This window comes from Rhea pennata, chromosome 13 (assembly GCF_028389875.1).
Source record: "Rhea pennata isolate bPtePen1 chromosome 13, bPtePen1.pri, whole genome shotgun sequence".
NCBI classification, from domain to species: Eukaryota; Metazoa; Chordata; class Aves; order Rheiformes; family Rheidae; genus Rhea; species Rhea pennata.
The window spans coordinates 8299503-8326198 of NC_084675.1; the positions used below are offsets into that span (position 1 = coordinate 8299503).

The following is a 26696-nucleotide window of genomic DNA, read 5'->3' on the forward strand; positions in this document are numbered from 1 at the left end:
CTGAGATAACCTGTGAGGTTTACCCTCAAAATAAAATTAAATATTCAGTGCGGCTAAATGAGGCACAGTTTTTCCATGGGAAAATATCAAAGCATTATTTATTTTTCTGTAAGTACTTGTTTTGAAAAGCCCTTCCTCCCCACCTGGGCTTCGGCTAAAAGCCACAATCTACATTTAAACAGTGCGTATGCTTTAGAAAACTATCAACCATCTTTTTCTAAAGCAGAAGCATATGAAATTATTTGATCCACTTTTCATATAGAAAGTCTAAGGCTGACCATAAAGAAATAGGCAGGCTCCCAGTATAAACTTACCAGGATTACATCAAAGGCCTTCCTCTAGGATCAGACGATTGATTTCTTCAATGCTTTTTAGAATTTCTTCCAGGACATTTTGGGTTATTGCCTTAGACCTTGCTCAGCTGGAATGACAGATATTCTGTTTGCTGGACTATGATGTTCTCTCTTTATAGGGGAATAAGTGTCTGTAGCTTATACACACGTACGCTATGTGAACACAGAGAGACTTGGAAAGTTCACAAGCAAAATTATTATTTATTGTTTCAAAAAGAGAGTGGTTTATTACAGAAACACTGATACAGGCTCAACCACAGCATCTTATGCAATACAGAGACTGCTTGTTATTCTGCGAGCTCAGGACTGGGGCAGTCTGTGCTCGGAGAAAATTCCTGCTCCCCCAAACAGGCATTTTTCTTTATATGGCACTTAAAGCATAAGACTTAGTTTTACAGCTACCTAACTCTTTTGAAATTAACCTTTCTAGAATTATAAAAGGCTTTTAAGACAGGACACAAGGAAGAGCCTTAGTCCTTGCCTACCACTAGGAAATCGCTGGGGAATCAGATAGCAAATTCTCTCCGAGGACAGTGCAACATGCTATCCACCATCCTCCTTCCTCCCCCAGTACAAACCCATCACCTCTGTACCACTCATCAGTCACATCAGAGTAGGGATCAAAAGAGCCGAGGCTGCTCCCAAATCCCATTTCTCCTGCAAGACAGCACTTTGTTCTGTCACTTCCCTACTGAGTCTATCCCCTTATTTTATGCCTCACAGCATGTGTGGCTGCACCCCAAGATCAAACACCCATGCATGATTTTCTTTCACAGATCTTGAATCACAGTGTTACACTTTAATAGGAACCTCAATATACTTAATCCCTTTAAAGCTGCCACAGTAATGCTCCCAAATGCATTAAATTCCACCCTAGTCACAAAACACAAAGTATTTCTCCGGATGGACAGTGCACAGACTGTTCTGACCACATACCGATCCATCTATGAGCTAAAGTTACATAGGCTGCATACAGTTGTTAGCTTGAAGCCCAAGGTTACGTGGCTGAAAAATTCAGGCATTTTACAAGTTCTCTGCCATAAATTTTGCTCAGAACATAACTGCTCTCCTCCCATGTTTTAAAGAAGGATCTCTCGTTCTCAAGGAATTCTCACTGCAAGTGATACAGAGGCCAGCGCAACTGAGCATGCATTTAAATGCAGATTCCATTACAACCAAAAATGAGGTTAGTAGTCTAGCAAATGCAGAAGTGCAGTGCCAGGGCAGATGAGTGGCACACATTCACAGTGATCTGTGAATGATGGCTCTCCTCCCTCCAACCCCTTGCTTTCAACATATCTGCAGTATTTTTGGTATCTTTCTATTAACAAAGACAGTCAAATCTCATGCTTCAAGACTTGAGGTCATGGGCATGAATCAGAAAGGGACAACATTTTCCCAAATTTTCAGGACAGAAATGGCACTTTTGGAGACATCTTTTCACAATCTGCTGTATGAGTTTTGGACTTCCACTGCATTCAGACTGACGGCAACTGGAGAAGGAAACTGGGAGAAAATGATCTAACCCTATCAGGGCTTTGAGAAAGAGCAGAAAACCTGCTTGCCTGATGAGTCTTGCTCACAGCAATTTCAGATTTAAGAAGTAACTTTTTCTCATGTCTGTTTGGCAGGGCCCTTGGCTTGAATCGGGATGGGGGGAGGTGTTCCCTTATGCCTGCCAAGTGCAGTCTGGTAGGACCTTTCAGGTATGTTTCTACTGATCTCTTTTTAGTCACTGAGATCTAAGGCTAGGATAACATTTCAGTCTCTCCTGGCCACAGTCTAGTTGTCTGAGGAGCAAAAGGATTTAATCTACCAAAAGTCTTATAGCTTAAAATAACAGGATCATTTATTGCCCTATAATATGCAATAGGCCACAGCACAGGAAGAAAAATCAGTGGTACTCAACTTTACCTCCCAACAAGACACTGTATCATTTCCTTCCTTAAATGATTAGATTCTGTAGGACTAAAACATAAGGCTCTCTCACAAACGATGGGCACATGTCATGTGTATGCTTCTCACATGACCTAGGTATTAAGGAATCCAGCTGGACACTTTCTGGCAGACATAAGCCTGCCTGAATGTCAAGTCACACAACAAGCCAATGGACCTGTCCTTATTAACCAGCGGACATGACCAGCATTAACCAATTGATGACAGCAGTGTGTTTGCAAGAAATCATACAGTATTTTCCAACTTGAGAAAGGACATCTCATACCCTCAAAAGTGTCATTTCTATTCTGCAAGTGCCAAGGGGGGAGGGGGAAAGAGTGCAGTATCTGTGATACAAATAAAATTAGCAGTTTACAAAGGCCAGATACACTGTACAGCTCTACCCCTTGCAAAGGGACCGGGACAGCAGTAGTTGAACCATCCCAGGTTGTTTCCCCCCTCTCTTCAATTACGCAGTAGTAAAAGTATCTGCACCAGCACAGCCCTTTCACCACAGCTAACACCACTGGCATCCCACCACTGCAAGACAAACGTCATGAGATATTCCAATACAAACACACTTTGCTGGCTCAGAAATCAGACACAATGAAGATTTTGCATTTGGAACTTAGTTAATAATTCTTGAATGGAATACAGTCCAACTCAATCTCCCATAGCTGTAGTTACTCTGTAGGAATAAATACGAGCTTAGTTTTGCTGCCAACATTGGCAGATACAACTAAATAAACATACAGGAAAAGTCTATTTGACCATTTCTTCACATAAGATTTTTCAAATAAAAATGACACCTTATTTTGCAGTAAAAGGTATTTATAGCTGTCACAGTCTGAAGACCCCTGATTTTTCAGGAAAGCCAGTATACTTAATATAAACTAGAAAAGCAATTAATTACCAAAAATTACTCCAAGTATTTTCTACATTTCAACATCTATCATTTAATTCTCAACTAGGTTTTGATGCTAACATTCATGAAGCATAACTCATCCATAATATTTTCTATAAAGGCCAACAGCTGCAACAAGCGGAGAAATGTTTCATTTTGATTTAAATATCATCATTGAACAATTATTTCTCAGCTTTGGAAAAACTAACTCTTACAAAGTTTCAGTATTCAAGAGACTTTTCTTTCCTCTGTTCCTAATGCAATTCAAAAGAAACCGTAAAAGTCAACTAAGATCATCTTCTGAAGGGTGCCTACAAATATCCACTTACTAAGCTCCTCCTGAGTCTTATTATAGATCTCACAAAAACCTACAGAGGAACCTTCTGTTAATGAATTCTACTCTGAAGAACATTCCCATATGTCGAGAATCATGTGCAACAAATTTCCCACTCTTGTTATAAGCAAAGTTTAGTGTAAAGCCTGGACTAAATTATTTGCATTTAAAGTCATTAAAGAATAAAAACACACATTAAAGAATGTAACATTATAGAATATAACATGGTACTTTTCATCCTAATTTACAGGAGAAGAAAATGTACTCTGTATCCAAAGCCTTCTCATTCAGAAGAATTAAGGTTGAACTAAGCCATAAGGAACTATTCAGTAGCCCAAGAGACATAGCTTTCTCACGTCACTTAGAGGAGGACTTCACTTAGCTACTAGCCAGAATATGCTTCCTTCTTACAAACATCAACCTAAGTAATCCATTCTAGAGCGAGTAGGAGAAAAAGGGTTGTTACAGATTTAAAAAGTTGCTTTAATTAAATTGTTTGCAGAAACTTCATGGGCCATTCAGCTTTCTAGTCAACTTCCCAAATTAAGTATGCACCACATTAAACCTGAAATATCTCTAAAACAAGACCAGATGAAATACAGATTGTCTTCCACCCACCTCCTCCATATGGCTCAAGTGAAGTCAACTTTTAATTTTGTAACACAAAATATTTAATTTATGCTTTTCTTCATATGTCAATTTAACCTCCAGCACATAGCTTTGAAACCATGTAAGGATGTCTAACACTTTCCATATGGCAACTGAATTGTGGCTTTTAATTGCACCAACTGGTATCATTCAAGGATAATTCCCTTGGAATCCAGCTTGCTACTATAGTATTGGCCAATTCACTAATCTCATCACCATGGCACTAATACGTGCAGAGACTCTTTGAGTGTTAATATTCATATTGTAATTTTCCAAAACCATAGCTGTCAAGATGTACCATGTGCACTACTAATTAAATTATCTTGGTTTGTTGGCACCAAATTTCAACACTACATAAGACTTTGCTTCTCTCTCAATATAAAGTTTCACATTTTAAATACCGTAAACATACATTTTATGCATAAAAATATTTTTCAGTTAAACCAATATCTAGCACTGCTGAGTCTGTTGTTTCTTTTAATCCTCAGAGTCAATACAATTAATTAGCTATACAATACCTACATTAATGTACTTGAAAACACTTGAGTTTAAAAGATCCCTTAAAATAGTCCCACAAGACCCAAGGAAATTTTAATTGATCTCATCACCATATTTAAAAGAAGACAGTCTGTCCAGTGTCACTCTACCCATGAAATGACCCTGAAGTAGCGTTACAATTAAATCTTCTACTTAACAGCCTTCAAGACATAGTGGATACAGATCACTAAAGTCTCTTTTTTGTATTTTATTATTTGCATTTTGGATACAAAAATCTACACAACTATGTCCTTCATGCGGCTACATGCTTTCATATGCATACATGCATGCACATCCACACACTGTTTAAGAGTGGAGGGTTGGGAAAGGTCTTTGGGGAGGAGGGTTTTTTGGTTTTGTTCTTACTTATTAAGAAGGACCCTGCTGGAGGGGCAGTGAAGCTGACACCGGCGCACTCTGCTCTCAGCCACGCAAGGAATGCCCATTAATGTCACTGGCAGTTACAGGCACAGAACAAATGGAGAACAAGCCCCACCTCAGAAGCAATGAGGATGTGCCTCAGCATTTTACACTAGATTATTCCCAGACCAGACACGGAACTCTTAATTAATATCAGTTGCGGTTGAAGAGAAGGATCAACAGCACCAAATGGCCCTTACAATAAATCTGGAAAGCTAAAGTCTTTCCTCTTCTTCCTAAATGATAACTTCCAACTGGGTTCAGTGTGAACTGGTCAAAAATTAATTAAAAACAACAGATTTTTTCCAATCTCAAACTCTGATCTCAATGAGACACGCAAGCAAGAAACTAGTAAAATTTCTTATGGCTTTGAAGATAAAAGTAAATTGAACTAAGCAAACATCATATTTAAAAATTTTCCCCTCTAGCACAGAACCACCTCTCAGTTAAATAAATAAATAAATACAGACATATATATTTGCAAACAACACTGATCTGCAGAAGTGGTTTGCAAAAGTAAACACACTGAATAAATTAAAAGTTGCTCAAGATAATCCACATAGTGTCACAAAACCTGTCCTTTTCTCCAGCTGCAAGTTCACCCATCCATAAAGTAGCAAAAGAAATATATTGCTCTCGGTCTAATGGATTTACAGCCTCAGTGGTTTCAATTTGCTTTGAAAATAGAAGATAACTGAGGACCTCACACCTTTCACAGATGCCACAAAACCCCCTTTTTCTTTCGTTCTGCCCGGCAGAAGGGGCAGGCTGCAGCTCAGCCCTCCACCCCCACCACAGCTAGAACGCTTGGGGCAGAGCAGCCCCTGCTGGGCGGGTGCCCCTGCCTTAAGGAGAGCCCAGCTCGCAGCCCCGGACCAAAAGGCTGCTCACACACCTGCAGCGTGTTCAGATAAACTCCCCTTACGCTTCTTCTTGCCCTCACCCAACAGCATTCGGCAGTCACTGGGCAGTAACTGGGGCCCCACGACCTGCTGGGGTCACCAGCTGAGGGAAGTCCACTCTGACCAAGACACTCTCAGCACAGCAATTCAGGAAGAGAAGAGCTGTCGCTTACTTGAACCCTTGAGGGTCTCACATAAAGGCTTCCCTCTGCTCCACACGTATTTTTTTGAGAGTTATCCATGTAAATTCACTCTTATTTCGGAGTGCACAGACTAAATGTTATATTTTCCTATGTTAGTCATTCATTCCTATTTCTTGAAAGCAGCTATGTGAATCCCTCTGTACTCCAGCATCATCCTCCCTGGAAGACAAAGTGAGGCCAAACATTTCAGTGTTTCAGTGTTGTGGAGGAAAATAGCCTTCTAGCTCCAACCGGCACAGAATTTTTGGCTTTTATAGAGCAATATAAGTCAAATTTAACTATCACTTGCAAGTTCTAATCAAAATGATACACATCTTCAAAGTTTCAGACTTGGAAGCAACTGAGTGCTCTCCTCTCCCATCAAAAGGTCACTGGAAGTACACCAGATTTCATAGAGAAAGGCCCTAAATACTAATGAAACCACCATCAACAAAACTCTAGTTAAGGATTCCTATGAGGAAAATTACTTCTAGCACCATTGTTTTTTTTAAACTCACTGGATGTTTCTCTGAATCCAAATACCATTTTCATCAGTGTTTGATCTAAGTATGTCTGCCATAAATCACAGATGCAGCAATTAAGATCTATTTCAGGAAAAAAATGTTTTAATGAGAAACCAAACTTTCAATCATGACAGAATAAAACTGTACCACTCCATAGAGCCTTGTAAGCTAATTGAATAGTTCAACTGGAATTTTAAAACAGTAAGGGGAATAGCCCTTGGTTGACTCAAGTGCAACAATACTTCACTGTTTGGGAACACCCAGCTGTCCCACTCAATTGCATGCGATTGACCATTAGAAGTAAGTGACCAGTATGATGATTCTACATCTTCAGGTGAATTCAGAACTAGAATCTTAAGCTACAATTCACTGTGCATCTTGGTACAATTACACAAGAGATCAAAGAGAAATCTTAAAAAGGAAACAGTCTTGCAACCTCAGTTATGGAGTCAACAGTTGTGACTCCAAAATCCTTGTCATATGTGTATATACGACACATCTGTTTCCAGTGTAGGATTAGAGATGTATCCTTCCACATTACTAAAAGTTCATATTTTAAAGGAACTGTAATGTAGCTGTCACAGCTTTCCTGTGATAAGATGACAAATAAATTAAAACACTTAGCAGACCATACATGCAAGCAGATACAACTAGCTGGATTAGGCAATAAGTTGTCAATATTTCCAAACATTCTGGAACATCTGTATCAGGCTGACAGCAAAAAACCTCATGGGAACACTGCATTCAAGCACACTTAAACCTATTTACAGTTTTATAATGCAGTATGGGCTAATTTTTATAAAAGTATGGGCTAATTTTTAGCTAATAGCTCACTAATTGCTGAGCTTTCATGGGGAGGACACCTTGAGTCAGAAAAGAAACACTTAGTTCCACTGTCATTCTAGCTGTGCAGATGGCCTGGAATTGAAGAGTTTTGTGAATAGCAAAATACCTTTGTTTTTTTTTGTTTTCTGCAGATAGCCAACTATCTCTGAAGAATAAAATATGTTTCACAAAGCCAAGTCACTGTTTGTGACTTTTAAGTGTTGTATTTTAAACCTATGTTTTTACCCCTGTTTAATTCGGCAAGTTTAGCTTTCTTTCCTAGAGAAATATATATGTGAAAAGTAGAACACATATCTGAGAAGCTTGACTCACAAAAATGGGGATGATGAAAAAGAACTAAAAGCAGACTTTTTGTTCTTCACATCTGTAACATATATATATGTGCCATTTTTTATGGCAGTTTCTCTTTTGACAGATTTTATTCTAACAAAACACAATAAAAATCACTTAAACCAACAATATTTGCAAGTACTTGAACATGCAGCAAAGTGAATATGCTCATCAAACACTTGCAATACCTTATCTCCTTCTTTCACCTTACTTCCAGTGACTCACATACATTTATTCTCCTCTATATACAGCACTGCTGGAATCTAAAGGGTCATCACAAGCTTCTTCCATTCTACATAACTTTCGTGCACTTCAAGACCCCACCTAAGAAGAAGTATGTCTCTGAAAAACCTTCTTCTCGACTCTCAAGCTTATCTTTCCTCCTTCTCCCGGGACAGTCTACTGACAGTAAGGTGACAAGCTGCGGAGCTGCCAGGCGGTGGTGGCACCGCTCTGCCCGTGCTCTCAGCCCCTCACCGCTGCTCGGGAAGCAGATTCCCATCTCCCCGTCTCTCAGGTTACTTTTCCACTGATCCAGATCTAAGGGCTTGATCCAAAACTCACTCAAGTCAATGGGAGTCTTTCAGTAAACATCTATAAGCCCTGGATCGTACCCTGCAACACCATGAGGACCATGTCGGAGAACAGCTCAGTTTGTTTATCTCCCGTCATGCCTTTTTGTTTAAAGAGACAACATGAGAAAGCAGCAGCAGCAAGGCAGCTCGCACGTTTCCTCCAGCCAGCCGTACGCGGGAGACCCGGCGGAGGGAGAAGGCGGGGCGGGGAACGACCAGCGGGCGCTAACAGCCAGGACAAATGACATGTGCAGTAACTTAGGGAGCAAATCAGCCGTGCATTAATAACGAAGAGCAAATACATGAGGCTACACTCTTTGAGGACCTCTCCTTCCCCGAATCCCTGCGCCGAAGCGTCCCAAACGCGCGCGGCCGCCGGCCGCGGGATGCTGGCGGCCTCCCAGCGGCGGGCCGCTCGCTCCCGCGCCCGCGCCCGCGCCGCCCCGCGCCGCGCCCCCTCCGCTCCTCCGCCCCCGGCGCCAGCCCCAACTTTGCTCCGCGGCTCCCAACTTCAGCAAAGCGCCGCACGCAACCGCCCACGGGGCGGCACGGCGGCACGGACAAGCCTTGCTTTGCCGCCGCCGCCCCGGTCCCTGGGAGGGAGAGAGGGATGCAGGGGCGCTGCGGGGTCCCCGGCTGGGGGGCGCGGAGGGGCGGCGGGGCGCGGACCTACCCTGGCGCTGGAGAGCCTGCAAGCGGCGCGCTGCGGGCAGCCGTGCGGGAGCCCCGAGCTGCCGCCGCCGCCGGAGGGTTTCTGCTTCACCATCCAGTCCTCGAGGCCTCTGCGAGCCAGAGAGGCGCTCACGGCGAAGCTGTCACCTAGGGGGACAGGAGACAAGGCAGAGCTGAGCGGCGCGCCGAGCCCACTGCCCGCGCAGCGCCGCGGCGCCGGGGAAGGCGCGGGGGAGCCGGCCGTACCTTCTGGGCTTTCCCGGGGCTTACAGACGGCAGCTGGGCAGGTCCAGGGGAAAGGGTGTGCGAGGGGAAATAATAAAGGAAGAGCGTTAGACACCCGCACGAAATCACAGCAACAAACCGAGTACAATCCGAGGAAGGGGAAAGGGCTGAGGAGTAGCAAGTGAAAGGAACTAACCATGTTTCGAGTGAAGTTTCCCCATTTCTCTGCATTGATCTGCAATTACGATTCATTGGACTGTTTTCAGTAGGGTCGGGTGCTCCTGTTGTTATTTTTGTAGATAGATAAAATCCCAGCGTGTTTAGAAATCCATGTGCTCCGCTTCTCCCTGCCGAAGCACAAGCGACACGAGCTCGGAGCTGCCCTCCCGCCGCACGGCACAGCACCGCACGGCACAGCACCGCACGGCAGCGCTCCGCGCCGCGCCGCACAGCCCAGCCCAGCGCGGCGGCCCGCTCCGCTCCGCTCCGCGCCGCGCCGCGCCGCTCCAGCCCGCCGCCTCTCGCCTCTCTCCCAAAGACAGAGGCGGTTACAAAAGACCTTACTTCACCCACCGGGGAACATGATTGACACCTCATTGAGATTAGACCACTTGCAGGCAGCCTCCGCCTTCCCATTGGGCCGCGGCGGCACATGAAAGGGGCGAGCGAGCCTTTTGGAGGCTCAAAAAAAAAAAAAAAAAAAAAAAGGAAAGAAAGAGAGAAAGAGAAAAGGAGCAGCCGGGGCGCGCTGCACTTCCAGCCAGGCGCGGCGGCGGCGGGGCCCCGCGCGGCTGCCCGCGGAGCTCCGGGCCGCCCCGGGCCGGGCCGCGGAGCTCGCCGCGGAGCGGCCTCTGCGCGGGCCCCGGCAGCCGCGCGCCGCCGCGACTCGCCGCCGCCCGCCCCGCGCAGCGCCGAGGCCGGGGCCGGGGCCGGAGCCGGAGCCGGAGCCGGGCGCCGCGGGCGCTGTTTGCCGCGGGCTCCCGGCGCGGGGCGCGGAGCCCCGCGGCCCTCGCCGGCGGGATCTCCATCCCCGAGCACAGCGGCCGGCAGGTCTGGAAGAGCGGCGGCGCTCCGGGCTGACGGCTTACTCCTGCTCTCTCACCCAAGCGATCCCCCTGAAGTCACCGTTCACGCAGAAACGCGTTTTACGGGGTCAGATCCGGAATCCCTTCTCGGCGCTTCAGAATGTTTGCAGTGGGAGGACAGAGTCTTTACCAGCTTTTTTTCTTTTTTTGCAATTGAATAAATTAGACTTAAAAAGATTCTTCTCTTCTTTTCCTTTTTTTAACATATAGAATAAATTAAAAGGAAACTTGCTTTTTTATACGGAGAATTCTCACAGTCATTAAAAATTTGTTTCCTTCCTTTGCTGGTCATTATTTTCCAGTTTATGAAAATCACATCTCCCTTGAGATCCTTGTAGTTCAACTAGGAGAGATAAAAGGGAACAGGGGAGGAGAGTGTGTAGTAGATTCTGAGCAAGGGAAAAGGAAGGCTTCTGAGAGTTTTAGTCAAGAAACTACTAGTCAAACTATATGGGATTGACCCAGATGGGTCAGGTCCAAAAAATTCAAGGCCACATCTGTGCTCCCAAACTCATAAGTTTCAAGCATAGAGAGAAAGGAGTTAGACTTGGGAGCTCATCTGAAATAAAGATTTGAAGCACATGTAGTAATGCTCCTGTCGGGAATTGGGATGGGGAGAGGAGGGTCAGGCTTGGAGCTCATTTCTAGAAGAAATTCCAGAGTGCATAGATGTGGTGAAGGTCTGGTATGAAATGACTGCACAACACAGCCAGTGTAAAGCCATTAAATGAACCATTTCATGTCAAATTGTTCTTTGGATGACTGCAAAGTCATTTCACACATTATTTCAACTATTTATCTGTCTAGCAAAGAAAACTCATGGGCTGTGAAATGCAGCCATTGCAACAGCATCAATAGCTTGTCAAATAGCTTGTAATGTGCATCTTTGGGGGATCTTTTTCTTTTTATGTATTTTAATAATTTATTTGGCCCATTTTTGATGATGTGCATTTAAAGTGAAATATTTGTTGCTTTGAAGATTGCCTCTTCTTTTTTTGGGGGGGGGGAGGGAGAGATTTAGATCAAGCGGACTCCTTGGGGCATAAGCCTCACCTAGACTATGAAAACTTGTGAAACTTTCTGATGGGTATTAAGCAATTTGAAATTGTAATACCAATTTTATTTTCTTCTCAGCTCACACTATACTGTTGAGTACCCTTTTTAACAACATCAGCAAATGTTTTGTTGGGATATTATCTATCATCTCCCCCATTTACAAGAAATAGAGGACACCTTTCTGGAAGTGCCCCCAAATGGTATGGATTTACTGGGTTTTTGGTGAAACAGTGTCCACCTCATTCAGCCATTGGGAATTAAGACAGCAATTAGAAGTGTCATGAGTTCAAAGGGGTCTGCACCAGCGAGCAGCGACCAGGAGAAGAAGCCACCGCTTCCACCGAGGCCCCTTGTGTCATGCGTGTGGCCGCTAAGGGACCTGCATTCGTAAGACAGTCACTGTTGTGCCTCACTGCTTTTGCTCACACAACACGTGCACAAAAGTTTGGGATGAGCTATAAGGCACTTTCTAATTACAGTCAATAACATATACTGCAACAACAGGATTGTCACAGGAGAGCAGATCTGGTAGAAGACCACCACATTTCACTAACCACCTAGGCATACGATACAATTCATAAGTACAACGCTTGGGCGCAGGAATAGAGCAAGTAAGTGCACAAGCTGGTTACATTACACTGAGTGGAAATCACAACTGCAGCTATTTCTTCCTCCCCACGGGAAAAAGAAAGTTTTAACTATTCTTAAAGGGCCAAATCTTGATGTTCTTAGGAAGTTTTCCTAAGGAAGTTTTCAACAAATTCCAGTTGATTTCAGTAGGATTTAGCATGATATAACAACCAAAACGAGACCTCAAGATTTGGCTAAGTAGAATTACAATGATCCTCAAAACTACGGGGACTCTGAGGCACACAAAGTTTTTGTTTTTTCTTCCATGGAGTCAGAAGTATGTTAAGCAGTGACGTCTAGTAAAATATCAGAGTGAAGTACGCCATTCATAAAATGGTACTGATGATTAAAGGGTCTCTAATTCAACCCAGTGACCCCTGTGGAATTTGTAAAGTTTGAGAGCCGTGACGTAGAGTATTATTCACTGCCCTTTCATTAGTGCTGACTATGCTCTACTCTTTCAGAGGATGGAAAATGTTTTACAACCCTGATATAATATAAATAAGTTGATGATAGGAAATAAACATATCTTACCAAGAAATAAGTGAATAAGATCACCCTGGGAATTAATTTTCGATGTTCAATGGCATAGCAAAATTAATGACAATGCTTGCAATATCAAGAGCTATATCATTTGTTAAACTGAACAGAACCCTCCCTGGACCATTGCAGGTTGTTTTAATGTCCTCACAAAAAGTGGAGTATTTCTGTGCAAAGATATCAGACAAAACTACGTGTCTAGTTTGAGTCTATATTTGCGTATTCGCTATACAGTGCAGGGTTCAAATAAATGCTGGCCTGGTGCAGAGCAGTTAAAGTAAGCCAGCATTAAAACGGTTCAAATGTAATAGGTACCTATAGACTAAATATGGTATAAGCCTGTGTGAAAGAAAATGTCTTAAAACTAATTGCACAGAGGCTGGGGTGGAAATACTACAACACACACAAACGGTGTACCCAGCCTCCGAGCAGTAAATTCAGCCGGAGATCACCCTAAGACACTCATCTGCAAACCTGTCAAGGACAGTCTGAACAGGGGATGGAAACCATCTCCCCTCATCAGCCGCAGGCACGCTCAGTGGCCAGTGGAGAGAGGTGGAGACCGGCACAGCGCAGAGGCCACGTGCCAGCGTCACCGACACTGCGGCCGACCCAGCATGGGGCCCTGCTCAGTGCCAGCCCCTCACCCGGACTGTTTCCTACGGGCAGGAATAGAGGGAGGAGAGCAAACGCATGCAGCAGATGAAAGCATCGTGGTGTTCTGCCTGTCTGGGCAGTGGTTATACGTGGCAGGATGCCTCAGCTGCATCTCCTCCTCCTCTCTCCTGCCACGTCCCCACCAGCCCAAGAAGTCTGGCGTTGGCACCACCAGGTCTCAGGTGGGTGCTGCCCTCTCCCACCCTGCAAGTGGCACACACCTCATGCTAGACCACCTTCAGCAGAAGCGAAGGTCAAACTGAGCTTTTTGGAGTGACACAAAACATACGTAATTCTCCAAAAATTGTGCACACAGAGGCAGTTAGTTGCAGATTGTGCTGCCCCTCCACTTCCATTAAATCTTTGTCATACTTCACAGATGTTTAAAGAAAAGACAGCTCAGTTGTTAAAGGAAAAATATATATAATCTATATATAATCTTGCCTTTCTAAAGACGCCACCAGCATTCACAGCTCCATTATCTGGAAGGGACATTTGGAGTGTATTTAAGCTCTGATGCTTTTGGGGTCACTATGATCGAGCCTGATGCAGGATTTTGAACCCTGTTACTCTCAAAATCACAGAGCGGCACACTACCACACTCAACCTCCATTTCAACCATTTCCTTTTTTTGACATCAACAAAGAGCCCACAGTAAAAAAATCTCTTCAACAATCACATAAATTTCTATCCTGAGGGTCAAGTCCTGGACTTACAGGTAGGCCTGATCCTTTTAACTCCATCTAAATATAGATTTAGATTGGTTTGGTTTGGTTCACCAAACCAAAGTTTGTTTTGGTGACCAAATGAGTGTTTTAATCGCTCATGCCAAGACACACAAACGGGATGCCTGTTTCAAAAGATGTCACAAGACACACTGTTTCAGCTCTTGGAACTCTGTCTTTGGTACCTATTGTTTTGGCAGATTTTTCAGCGCTGTTGCTTCAGGCATTTTTTGCAATTTGGCATGTCAGCACCTACTAGCTTTAGCAACTCTGGAGCCTTGGCTTGTTGCCTCAAAGCTTTGGCATGAGTCTGCACCATGGCATCCTTTCAACTCCAAACCTACCTGCTTTGCAGGTTTTCTTTGTATTTTTTTATTATTTTTTTTCTTTGAGGATGTCAGCAACTGCCCTGACCCTAGGGAGAAAGGAAGACTGATCAGCAAGTTCAAACAGTGTCTGTGCAGCAGAAAGATGTCTATCACAGATGAGCACATTCACTGCATCACCTGCCCAGGGAACAGGCATTCTGTGTCGGAGTGCCAGATATCATTGCACACACTCAAGTATCATGAGGAATTTTTCCAGGCCTCCTTCAAGATTATTTCTATTCTTCTGAGAGCCTTGCCAATCTGTTGATGGGCTGGAAAAATCCCTGGCAAGTTCCACAGTCCCAGACTGTTAAACTTTATGCCTCCACACTCTAGTGGATGTAGTTTCCATCAGGAAAGTATCTTCTCTTTCACCTCTCTTCAGAGCTGAGAAAATGCACCCTGTACAGGTGGCTCTTGGGTTTAACACATGATGATGGTGGGTCACAAGTGCTGATTCAGCAGGTGAGGTGATTCCCAACACGATCACAAGGAGACAGCTGAGTGTCCTTTGATCTGCCCCCATGAAAGTATTTATTCCCTTTCAGGTAGTAGCACATCCTCATTGCACTGTGCTCAAGGAAATGCATCTAGGAAGTCTTCAAATGGAAGAATTCACAGGGATGAGGATACAGCATCATGCCCAACTGATCTTTGTTCTCGCCATCTGGTACCCAGGAAATCCACATCAGTAACTGCCTTTGATGGAGGTCTGAGTTTTGGTAAAACTGGAGGATTTTTCTGTTGTTGTGAACTGCTAATAGCCACCTGTTTTATCCTGCAGCTTTTCTCTCAAAGGACTTTGCATAGCCATTTCAATAATCTGGATTCCAGCTCATCAGAAAGGGGAAAAAGGCAAAAAAGACAACAATGGAGGATGCCTAAGAACAGGCGGTACCATACATCTCTCTATATCATAGGAAGAATAGTTTAGCTGGACCAGGGCTCCTCCCGCAATTGGGAAGAAACAGGCTCTTACAGTACTTTGTAATGGGGGCTGGATCTAGACTCCCCTCTGGCCTGGAAGCAGACTGCAGATCCACCAGAAAGAAGTCAAAGATTGTATAGAGTTACTAAGAATTTTTCTGTCAAAGTGTCCCCACAGAAAACACAGCTCCTTCCCAATAGAAGGGACTTGCAGTTTATTTACAAATCCGAAACACTGTGGGTGTCCTTCATGAAACAGGCAATCCTTGAGCTATTTTAAAGATGTTTTTTTTCCGAGGTTTCTTTCCAGTGGATATTTTGCTGAAGTGAAATTTACTAACAACTATAATAATAAGCAGAGAAAGTAGAAAAATAACTTTAGCTGACATCATGTACAGCGTGCTACACATAAAAAGAAAAGAAACCAAGCAAAAAGTAGTGCCGTGACTTCAGCAATCAGCAGCTTTCCTTTAGCATCCAGGAACTGACAAGTGAGAAAGTTTTAATATAGGAGAGGATTTTTATTTGCATTTCTTAACAATAAGGGTGGTTTATACTCCACCTGGTGTCTTTTCTCACATCATCTTTTATGGGCTTCTCTCAGCGACAAGCACCTTTGTACAAAGGTTCTCCTGGCCCCCCGCGCCCCGGGTCGCCTCCCTCGCAGGCTTCAGCGTCCGAACACAATGGGCGCATTGAAGGGGAGACGGTGGGACACCGCCTTTGATCCGCTCCTCTAACGACTAGTGCATGTTTGTGTCCCAAAACAATGTTCCAGGGCTTTCCTTGGAGGGCTGCTGCTGCCGCCAAATGAAAAGAATACTCATCACAGGGGTGGTGTAATAGTTAAACCGTGCTCAAGAGAGGGAAGTACCGGCGAGTAATGTAAACAGCAGACTGTAAACTCTGCTAGACGCTTTGATGACCGAAGAGAGCCCCGCTCCTGACAGCTGACAGCATAGACCACATAGGTCTGCTCAAAGCACGGCACTCGGGGTCACCGTGCACCATACAATTCCCTGATACTTTTCATATCCATTCTAGAGGATACTCGCTGCACACGGACAAAAGAAATGTGTCTCGCATTAGAGCAAATGGCTACTGTCAGATGAGCCAGCTGAGCTCCTCCACCGCGGCTTGCTCAGGGCTGCCGGGGAGATGTCAAACTACAACCACCTGGATTTTTGCTTTCATTTTCCATTTTGTAACTTGCTGCTGATGTTCTTTCTAAGAAGCGGGTCTGGTAAAAGAGCTGGCATGAGAACAAAATAGCACCAGCTGGACCTTGCACAGAGGCAGAGCACACTGCTTGGGTAAAGTCACTTTGGAAGAAGTGACAACCCAGAGTGACAGCGACAGAGGGGTAGAGGAAGGGGGGGGGGGAAAGAAGCTGCTGGATCAAAGTCCTATTATTTACAGCCACGGCCTAGTAAAGTCTTATACACTTATTTATATTGACACATATTGACACAGCTGTGAACTTAGGAAAGAGTGTAAGAATCAGGATCTGCATCTCTATTTTGTATTTTGGCTCTGCAGCAAGCAGAGTCAAAACCACACATGAAGACACCCAGGCCTGTTTCCAATATGATAGCCTTTGGAAAATTCTTTCATGAAACATGAAAAGCTTTAGGTTCAACATGAACTGGTTCAGCACAGGGCTTCTGTGTTGGTTTTGCTTGATTTTTTTAATAAGCAGAAAGTTTGCTGAAGTTCTATTGCAGGATTTTCTATTGCAGGATTGATACTGTGCTTACAGACTAGTGTAATAAGTATTTAAGGTAATAAATACCTGAAAAGAACAAAAAAAAAAAAAAAGCAAAACTATACTTTAAGCTCTGTGTGAATGATAACAGTTGCAAAGCATTGGTAAACTCACTCAGAACCATGTCTTACTGGGAAAGATGATTTTACTCTGAAAAATATGCCTGGCCCACTATGTCACTGCACAAAGCTGGTAACAGTAACACTTTCCGCAATATTCTGTCATTTTAAAACAAGCTTGGCCATAAAATAATGCCCTCTTCTGAATACGAAAATATGGCAAAATAAACCTTCAGGTCTACTCTTAAGTTGCTTACACATTGACTCTCTGGTTACTATTGATTTCCTCTGCTGATATTCTATTTACACTGAGAAATGGTGTTGATGCAAAGCTTGTAACGCAGCAATCACGTGAGGAAGGATAGAGGTGAGGAGAAGTTGCAGAGACGAGAGCCATCCTCCGTTTCAGAAGATGTGTTCCTGGACTGCTGGTTGCCTGTAGTCTGCAGTCACCTGTGACTCAAAAGGAAAAGATCTAATTGTTAACCCCAGGTCCTCTATAGCTTCGCACAAGGGACAGGGAAAGCAGGGTCCCGGCTCTCTGGTCAGCACTGGTGCAGTTTACTGCGGCTGCTGAATCAGCAGCGGTCGTGTGTCCGACGTGGCCCCGCCAACGTGGAGGCACACAACAGAGCCAGGAGCCCTTTAGCATTACCCGGTACACGCACGCTATGGCAGTGCAACTACATTGGTACAACTGGCACAGCACAAAAAAAACTTGATCTTAAATTGCCCCTGTTATTTACCCATGTTCTCCCACTTTGCTGCATTAACCAGTTTGGTTTTTAAATCCTTTTTTTTTTTCTCCTTACAAAATGCTTTCAGTGGAACCTCAAGACTGCTCATACAGATAAAAAAACGTAACACTGTTCCAAATGAGCTTAAAATCAAAATCCTCTTCACTGTTAAAAGGAAACTACTAAAGTCTTGCCAGGTGGATAGATACAAGATGACCAAAGAAACCCTTTGAGTAATTCATATTTCTTTGATTTTTCTTTCCCTGTTAGCTGTCAGTGCTACAAGACCTTGTATCTATACAGCACATTGCACATTGATCTAGTTGGTATACGTGGCCTCTTAGCTGTATCTCTGCACCATTTTCTTGTGGCATTAATGACATAATTACTGCATTCAGATAGGCTGCAGTAGTGTGAATGAAGTGAAGATAACCCATGGAGATGCACTTAGCTGCTCTGCTCCACACTCTGTGTCCTTTTGCATTGTGTATTTTGAAATACATGAAAATACATGACAGAAACTACAGGAATTCTAGGATTTACATCAAACTAACAAGCCCCCAGTTCTTCCCCTGGCATCCAGTAATTTTACCATGGTGGTTTTGAATGAGTGCCAGACCACGTCTAACTGAGCCATTTCTGCCAGCATTCTGCAAAGGCAGGAGGCATCAGAGCAGGGCTTTCACTTTTGTCTCTCTTCTTTCAGCAGCAGGTCACGTAGGTGAAAGAGCTGTGGCTCACAAACCACCCATCCTGCGCTTCCTCACCACACTGCTTAGTGCTCTGTCTCGTGGCAGCTTCCTGCAATATGTTAAGGGACTCTTTCTCCAGAGGTCTTTTCAGGCAATTATAGGACTACGAGCTGGAACAGTGAGGCTAATGCTGCTTTTATGCAATGACAGCCTGGACTCTTATTTATGCTGCCAAATTTAGATTTTAAAAATCCAAATAAATGCCTGAAAATATATGAGGTAGAATTCATCTCCCTCTATAGTCAATGGATAGAAATAGGTGTTTCATGTGACCTATTTTATGTCTATATTAAGTTGAGATGAATCATTTTCTAAAAGTGCCTATTAGAACATGATTTGTCTCATCTTAATATGGATATTTAAAATAGGTCAGCTGAAATGGCTATTCCCTCTCCTGGCTACAAAGAGAGCCTAGGTGACTAGGTCAGATGTAGATACTGTTGATAGCTAAGTTAGATGAGATGAGGTCTGCTGCCTGTTACCTAGTGTAAGACTCCATTCCTCCCAATCTCACGTGCAGAGATCTTTATTTACTCAAAAATAGTATTCCTGCTTGCTACATGCTGCTGAACATCTAGAAGATCAGAGGAAGCAAATTGCTTCTACGTTGCACTGTTCAAGTGAGCATGTGTAAGCCTAAAAGATGTCACCATGCAGAAGACAGTCAATGTGTGTTACATATGTGTTAAGCCAATTTCTGTACGTGCACTTATGGCTGGTGTGGAAGTTTTTAAGTCATATTTTCTGTTTCTGCAAGAAGGAGAAATGTCATCTTAGAAAACTTCAATTGCATAAAAAAACACTACAGCAGTGAAAGATTTTCTAACTGCTCTGATGTTAGGGCCTGATCTTCCTCTAAGCAACCCTCTTGTGCAGACTGAGATAGCTTGTCTAGCTACCTGACCAGCTAGATCTTCACCACTCCCAATAACCTCCAGCAGAAAAAATGCGTGAAAGAAAAGCTCTGGTATCTCTATTTCCCCAGTACGCCAAACCAGCTAAGGAATGGCCTTAGCTTCCATGAGCTCAAGGGGAAACTGGGCATAACTCCCTAAGGATCGCCTTCTGATTAGTTTTAGTACTTAGCCCGTAAGGGCAGAGTTGTGTCTACAAGCTCTTACAATAGCAGTAAGTACTATAATTAAGTAGTACGATGTTAATGGTGCATGTAAAATTGTGGACAAATAATCCCACAATTACCAAAGGGATCAGTTAGATCCCTTTAGTAGATCCCTTAATTAGCAAGTAAAGTATGAGCTGCACATGCTTTTGCTTTTACTCTAAAGCATGTGATTAGGAGCTGATTCATGTTCGTATTGACTACACACCCATCCTACGTATGTACAGGCAGCAGGAGTGTATTACGCTTTATGTTTCCCAGGTGTTGAAATCTCAGAGGATTTGCAGATTAATTAATCCTAGTTCACCACAGGCAAGCCCGTGCCTTTCAATTTTTTCTGTCCAGGAGTCATATGAGAGGGAGAATATGCATAAGCTTCAGAGACAGAGCACGCGTCTCTCTAGGACACGTGGCCTTTGAGGAAGAAAACCTAGAAGTAACCTACAGTATCACCTTTCAAGCAGGAAATGAAAACATAAAAGTAAGTTTCAAGAGAGGTGAAACCTTTTCTTCCTCTACAACAAACATGTAGCTCTGTAGTTAAAAAGAAAGTGTATCTGTCGTTTATTTGATATTTAATTTAAACGTTCTGATAAGTTTAAGTCCGTTCTGACCTCTTTTCTGTATGAAAATGTTTTCAATAAAAACTATGCATGATGTCCTGTTTGACAGTGCAATCTGCAACAGTAACAAAAGTACCAGGACAAGCACCTGCATGTCGAACTGGCATTTATCAGCTGATTCTGACATAACACTATTTTATACCATGTTCGCATGATATATCACCAATGATACCGAAGCAATACAAATACTGACTGGCTGACAGACAATTATTTTGCTGGAATAAGAATTCTCAAACGTTTCTGAAATGTGATGTTTTTTAGGAGAAAGGAACCATCCAGGAACCACTTCTCTTCATCCTCATGATTTTTGTAGGGCATCTCCATTCTCCTCTGAAAAAAAAATGTGTGCTTATATATGTATATATACATCCTTGAGGCTACTACAGCAATTATAAACCTATAAAATAAGGGTAGAAATCACTTGTTCATTTTTTTGGCTTATTGAAACAATACAGTATTTAGACTAGAGGACTAGGAAGAACACCAGTATCCACCACTAGCATGCCCTTTATACCAGATTTCATCAGATCAGAGAACAGACTCAGATCACTGAGTATCTACAGCATTCAGTGACACAATAAGTATAAATCAGAATAGTGCTGGTCAGAAATGTTTTTTTCATCTCATATCCTACTACATGTCACAGAATCACAGGATAGTGGTGGTGAAAAGAGACTTCTGGAGATGGTCTAGACTAATTCCTCTACTCAACGCAGCGTCAACCAGAGCAAGTTGCTCAGAGGTATGTCCAGTCAGGTTTTGAATATCCCTAAGATACAGACTCCACAACCTCTCTGTGCAACTTGTTCCAGTGTCTGACTACTCTCACAGTAAAAACTATTTATATTATTATTCTACATTCTTATTTTTTATATTACTTATATTGCTACTTTGCAATGAAAAGCTGTTCCAATCTGAAACATAAGAGAGGACAAGGATTACATTTACAAGTAAGTTTTGTATCTTCACTGACATTACTCATCCCTTTCATCTCATAAGGGTAAAGATGACCCAGAAAACCATGACTGAAAGTCCAGGCCCCAGATATAACCAATATAATAATTATATTAATTATTTTATCATATTTTAAAAATTTAAGCTATCACATGAAAAGAATGATTTCCTTCTTTGACTCATCTGGCTCTTTATTTACCTTACTAAATTCATCTTCCCAGTGATTTCAGTGAAGAAGATACCCTTTCATTCCAGAAGCATTTCAATCTCTCTATTCCAGTCCTACTGTAAAGGAAGAACATCTAATTTCTTTGCCAATTTCCTTTCCATGTGGTAGAATACTCCAGGGTGCCTCTGATTATGTGGAACATTTTAGCTAGTTAAAGACAATTAGCTTTATTTTACGTATTTTTATGCTGAAGATATTAACAGATTTCTTTTAGAATGCCAGGACTTTTTCCCACAGGATATGCAAAAAATAATAACACTTTGTTTGCTAATACAGACCTAACAGTCATAATGTACAGCATCCAAACTAACCTTCAACAAGAATTAATGTTCCCATCAGATGCTATAAATAATAGAGACACAGTCCTACAAATAATATAAAATAACATAAAAGAAAACAAAACAAAAGCAATGTTAAGTATGTGTATTCCTCTTTTGGCTTTACAACTGTACAGTCCCTTTGAAGCCATCATATTTCATTTCAGTGGAGTTTGCTGGTCCCAAACTCCTTTATAGAAAAGGAGCTTGCATATCCTTGAGATTTTTTCTACGTATTCAGCATAGATTTCAAGTCTAGAATGAGCATCTGACCTTCAAAAAAAAAATCTTAAATTCAGAATATATAAAACAGGCTGCTTAGCCATTCTTCTTATTTCTAAAGGAGATTAAATGCAGTTGAAGAAACTCTGCCGCATTCAGAAACTGGACCCTTTGCAAGAAAGGGTGACATTTTCTCAAAAAGAAAAAGTCCACAGACTAGGACTTTTCAACTGTTTCAGTATAAAAGAGCCAAATATAAAGAGCAGGAAACCATTCTGTACTTTCCGAATAATGTGAAAAAGACAACCCAAGAGAGCTTTAATACCTGAAATGCTCTTAAACCCTAAAGAAAGACTTTTTGTAACACTATATCAAAAGGGGAAAGGGAAATAGCCCAACACAGTGCTTTCCTTTTCTCAACATGATATGGATGTGGAAAGTATGTTAATTCCTCTATTCTCAAGGGAAAACAAATAGCATAAACAGACAGACAGGAGAGGAAGAGAGCAGTATGTTTAAAATAATAGAGAAACCCACCACTCATTTAAGCTGTTAGCTGTGGGAAGGCTCGGGCTGTGTGTCCTATCACAGGACCTACAGTTTATGCCACGGCTCGTTTCAGACGCATTCTGCACCAACTCCACCGAACGCAAACACAATTAGAGCATTCAGCATCAGACAGTAGGAGATCCCCTTTGATGTTGGGATAAAATGAGGATAGGCATGGTTTTGTCCAAAATGACAACCATCCCAGGTTTACTAATGGGTATCTAATAGAAAAAGAGAACTTTATGATGCTCATTAATTACCAAACTGTCATGTGCTTCTGGCAGAAAGAAAGTAATCCTCTTCTCCAGATTAGACAGCCACCACAAAGGACTTCAAAGAACTTTCAGTCCCCTCCCTTGAGAGCTGCCTTGCATAAACCTCACAGCACTAACCATGCAAATTAAAAGAAGGGAGCAGTTGACAAACCCTCCTGATACATGCGCAGTGTATTCCTGTCGGCAGTTCAGACCCGAGCCCTTATTCTGCTGGCAGATCTGCACGTTTTCTATACATACAAACGCACTCTCAGATTCACACAAAACTTTACGAATTATCGGTAAACAGCATTTTCCATTCTTGCTTTCAAGCCTGGAGATATTTGCACTGAAGATTTTTTGGTGGTGATAAAAATTCCTTTTCAAGAACATGAAAATATAGAAGAAATACAGCTGAAAGTCTATTTCACAGAAATTTTCCTCAGATGTTTTTCTTAATGAGGAGCAGCTAAAGTAAGCCTTGTTCTGGCAATTGGCCACGATGGGTACAAAAGGGCTACAGAGATCATCTAATATGAGAATGGACATGTTAGGGACTATGAAGCACTTTTACAGTGATTCCCCTAGTCTGAAACAGTCAAACATTTGCAGATTCGGGCATTTCTCTTTCAGTACAAATTCCTTCCCTAACTCCTAAATTTCTATAAACTCTTTATATGTTACTTATTTTTTTCCCAGGGACTGAGCTCTACAGACTTCAAAGTATGCAATACATTTCAGGTATTTATGATTGTCACCCAAACGCATGTATTTATGGCTGTTTCCACAAAGGTCTGGAATAGTGATGAAGTCTGGATTGTCTCTCAGGAAGAGAGAGGGAGACCAGGACTTCTGATGTCTGGATGTCAAAGGAATTCTAGATGACAGGATCAGGTTCTTGAACATACTGACGTTGTGGTTTTATACTCACTCATGCAGATTCAAATCACTTTACTGACAAGGTGAAAAATGATGAGGCCCATTCTGATCCGTAACCTGAATATTCTTACTCAAAGCCCTTCCCAAGCAGCATTTGCTTAAAGTTGCATGTCCTGGTCTCACTGGATAGACCAAGTTTTCAGTAGGGGGTCCCAAAAATTATAAATACTTGCTTTTTCCAAACACTTTGACTTTTTTTTAGTAGAAAATAATTGCAAGAAACATACTACTATCCAAAATAGAACCGGCTTTACATTTACCAAGATCACATAGGCCCCTGGAAGTAGTGTTGAGTGACAAATGGTACTAAGAGTTCAGGGAAAAAAATAAACAATCACAGACACCATCAGAACTGTTTATTTGCTCACAACACTTTTCAGATAGCACCTCTTTGGTATGTCATGATAAACTTACTCAAAATCCTGAACTGTTAGAAAAATTTCCTGCTTCCCAAGTGATTTGTGTGGTGCTTCTCAGCTGGATTTTTCAGTAGTAACAACATACCTTGGGGAAAAGGATGTAATTTTCCTTTTGGGTGAGTAATTTAACATCCTTGAAAACTCTAGAGTTGTATCAGATGTGTCATGTGTTTTCATCCCAAACTCCTAACAATTCTAGTTTGGACGTACATAGATACTAACGCTAAATGGCTGGCTGAAATTTGTTGTTCAACATTTTTTGGTGAAAAAATCTTCTTATTGAGTAAAAGAAACCCAAACATTTCTATGGAAAATATTTGTTTACAATATAAAAAGTTAAGAACTTAGAAAATAATGTCAGCAAAAAACTGAAAAAGTTAGAATTTTGTCTGAGAATTCTTTTGTTTTTCAGTTTCCACTGATTTTACTGAGAAACCAAAATATATTTCCTGATTGTCTCTGCTGTTAAGCTCTTAATTGTCTTTTTTGCTCGGTGATGGGAGGATCACTGCTCGCTCAGAAGTCAAATGAAATTTGATCATGATCATTAAAACGTGAGGGTTCTGTTGTGCTACAGAGACTTTCCTGATTGTATCTCTGCAGATTCTTTCCTCCCCAGCAGGGCCTTTCAAATACACGTCTCAATATGAGCTCTTGCCGCTGCTACTTCCATGTATTCTACTGTTTTGTCTAGGATGAAACTATCAGAAATGATTTTAAAGAACTGCTAAGACTGATAAAGTATGGATCAAATACCTTAGTTTGTAAGCTTGCTAGAGATGACCAGGATCTGTAAGCTGAACATTCACAGGACTTTTTCCTTTCCATTCCTTCTTAAAAGGTATCTACTATAGCTGGAAATCAAATGCTCACCCGTACTTGGTGCCTGTAATTCAGCTGATGCAAAAAGCAGGACATAACCTCTGCCACATCATCTTCTGTCAAGAACATCCTCCTCCACCTTCTACCCCAAAAGATATTCACGAAATATACATCCAGTAACATTCTTCTGTGGGTAAGTCACTTCCAGCTCACTTTCATGGGCCTGAATTTCTGAGATAAGTCCTTTTCTTGGAGAAATGAACAAAAGTGAGCTCCAGTGACTGCTTGGCAACAACTTGCTTGGCAATTTATTTTTATTCTACTTTAACCTCCACAAAATTTATCCATAACTTTCACTATAATAAGACTGAAATCCCACTTGGTTTCTAGATAGGTAAGTTTATGCAGATACTCACCAGCATTTTGAAGATGTCCACAGAAATAAGACTTGTTAGACATTTGCTGTGGTGAATGTCAATGGAGAATTCCTGTCTCAAAACACTGTACTTGGCACCAGACAACCAACTCATTTTACTGAATGTGAGCTAATGTCCATTAGTTTTCCTTTTGTTTAGTGACAGTTGAAAGAAAAGACGACCTTGAAAAACTTGGGAATGGGCTGATCCTTGAACGCACAAATAATATCAGGGTTCAATAAAAAAATACAAGGACAATGGGGTTTTACATTGAATTTTCCCATTGCATCTTGAGTACATGAAAGAAGCACTGAAAGACCAAATGAAGGCAGCAAAAAGAAATCCAAACCAAACAGAGAAGTGTTTGGGTCAAAGTCTGAAAATAGTTAAGAGAAAGAGTTTTAGAGCAGAGGGCTGGCTCAAAGAAGGCCCGCAACTCTGAGCAAAGGAGCGGAGTCCTGTTGTTAACCCCAGCTGTGCTTGGGCAAGCAGAGCCCTGTGCACATTCTTTGTAACCAAACAGATTTGTCCCAAAGAAATACTTCGCTCTGCAGTCCAGTTCTCCTCCCAACAGAAACAAGCTAAAATTGGTGAGCCCTTTGGGTCAAAAGGGAACTAGTGGTGTTAGCAAGGAGATCTGAAGTATAAGCACAGAAATTTCAAGTTGCTATTCCTGCTAAACAAAAGTGCAAGCTCTGGCATTTGTTCAGCTTAATGTCAAACTCAGATGAATGGTTCAGAAGATGATGAGAAAGGGCAGGAGGTTTTTTGGCAGCCAGTTGGTCTGATCTAGTACCAATGGTTTTGCAAGATATTTTGCCCCTCTAAAAAACTGAATCATTCTGATCCAGCACCAGCCTTGATATGCTGAACCATCCAGCACTGGGCAGAGCTGACCACAGCACAACTAAGAAACAGAAATCAGGAGGGAAGAGACCCCACTTGAACTGGCAAAGGACTTGAAGAAATTTGCATTTTTGGCATATTCAAATACTTGCAAGGTCTTCCAGGATAAACAGGCAATGAACCAGTTTAGACACACTCAGATGCATCTGGACTTGTACATCAAGATCAGGGGGAAAAAAAGAAAGAAGAAGAAGCAGCAGATGTCATTTCAAGAGTCTGTGGATTTGGCCATAGTTCT

At 42.3% G+C, this 26696-nt stretch overlaps 1 protein-coding gene across 1 annotated transcript in view; it reads right to left on the reverse strand.

Annotated features, from left to right (window-relative positions):
- The window catches only part of NKD1 (NKD inhibitor of WNT signaling pathway 1), a 105505-nt gene extending 95871 nt beyond the window's left edge, over positions 1-9634 (reverse strand). The window contains exons 1-3 of the mRNA XM_062586526.1: positions 9584-9634; positions 9409-9441; positions 9164-9309 (exon numbers count right to left, since the gene is read on the reverse strand). Coding sequence (XP_062442510.1) covers positions 9164-9309; positions 9409-9441; positions 9584-9608 — 204 coding nt within the window. The 5' untranslated portion in view covers positions 9609-9634. The remainder of the gene's footprint in view (positions 1-9163; positions 9310-9408; positions 9442-9583) is intronic.
- Positions 9635-26696: the final 17062 nt, after the last annotated feature.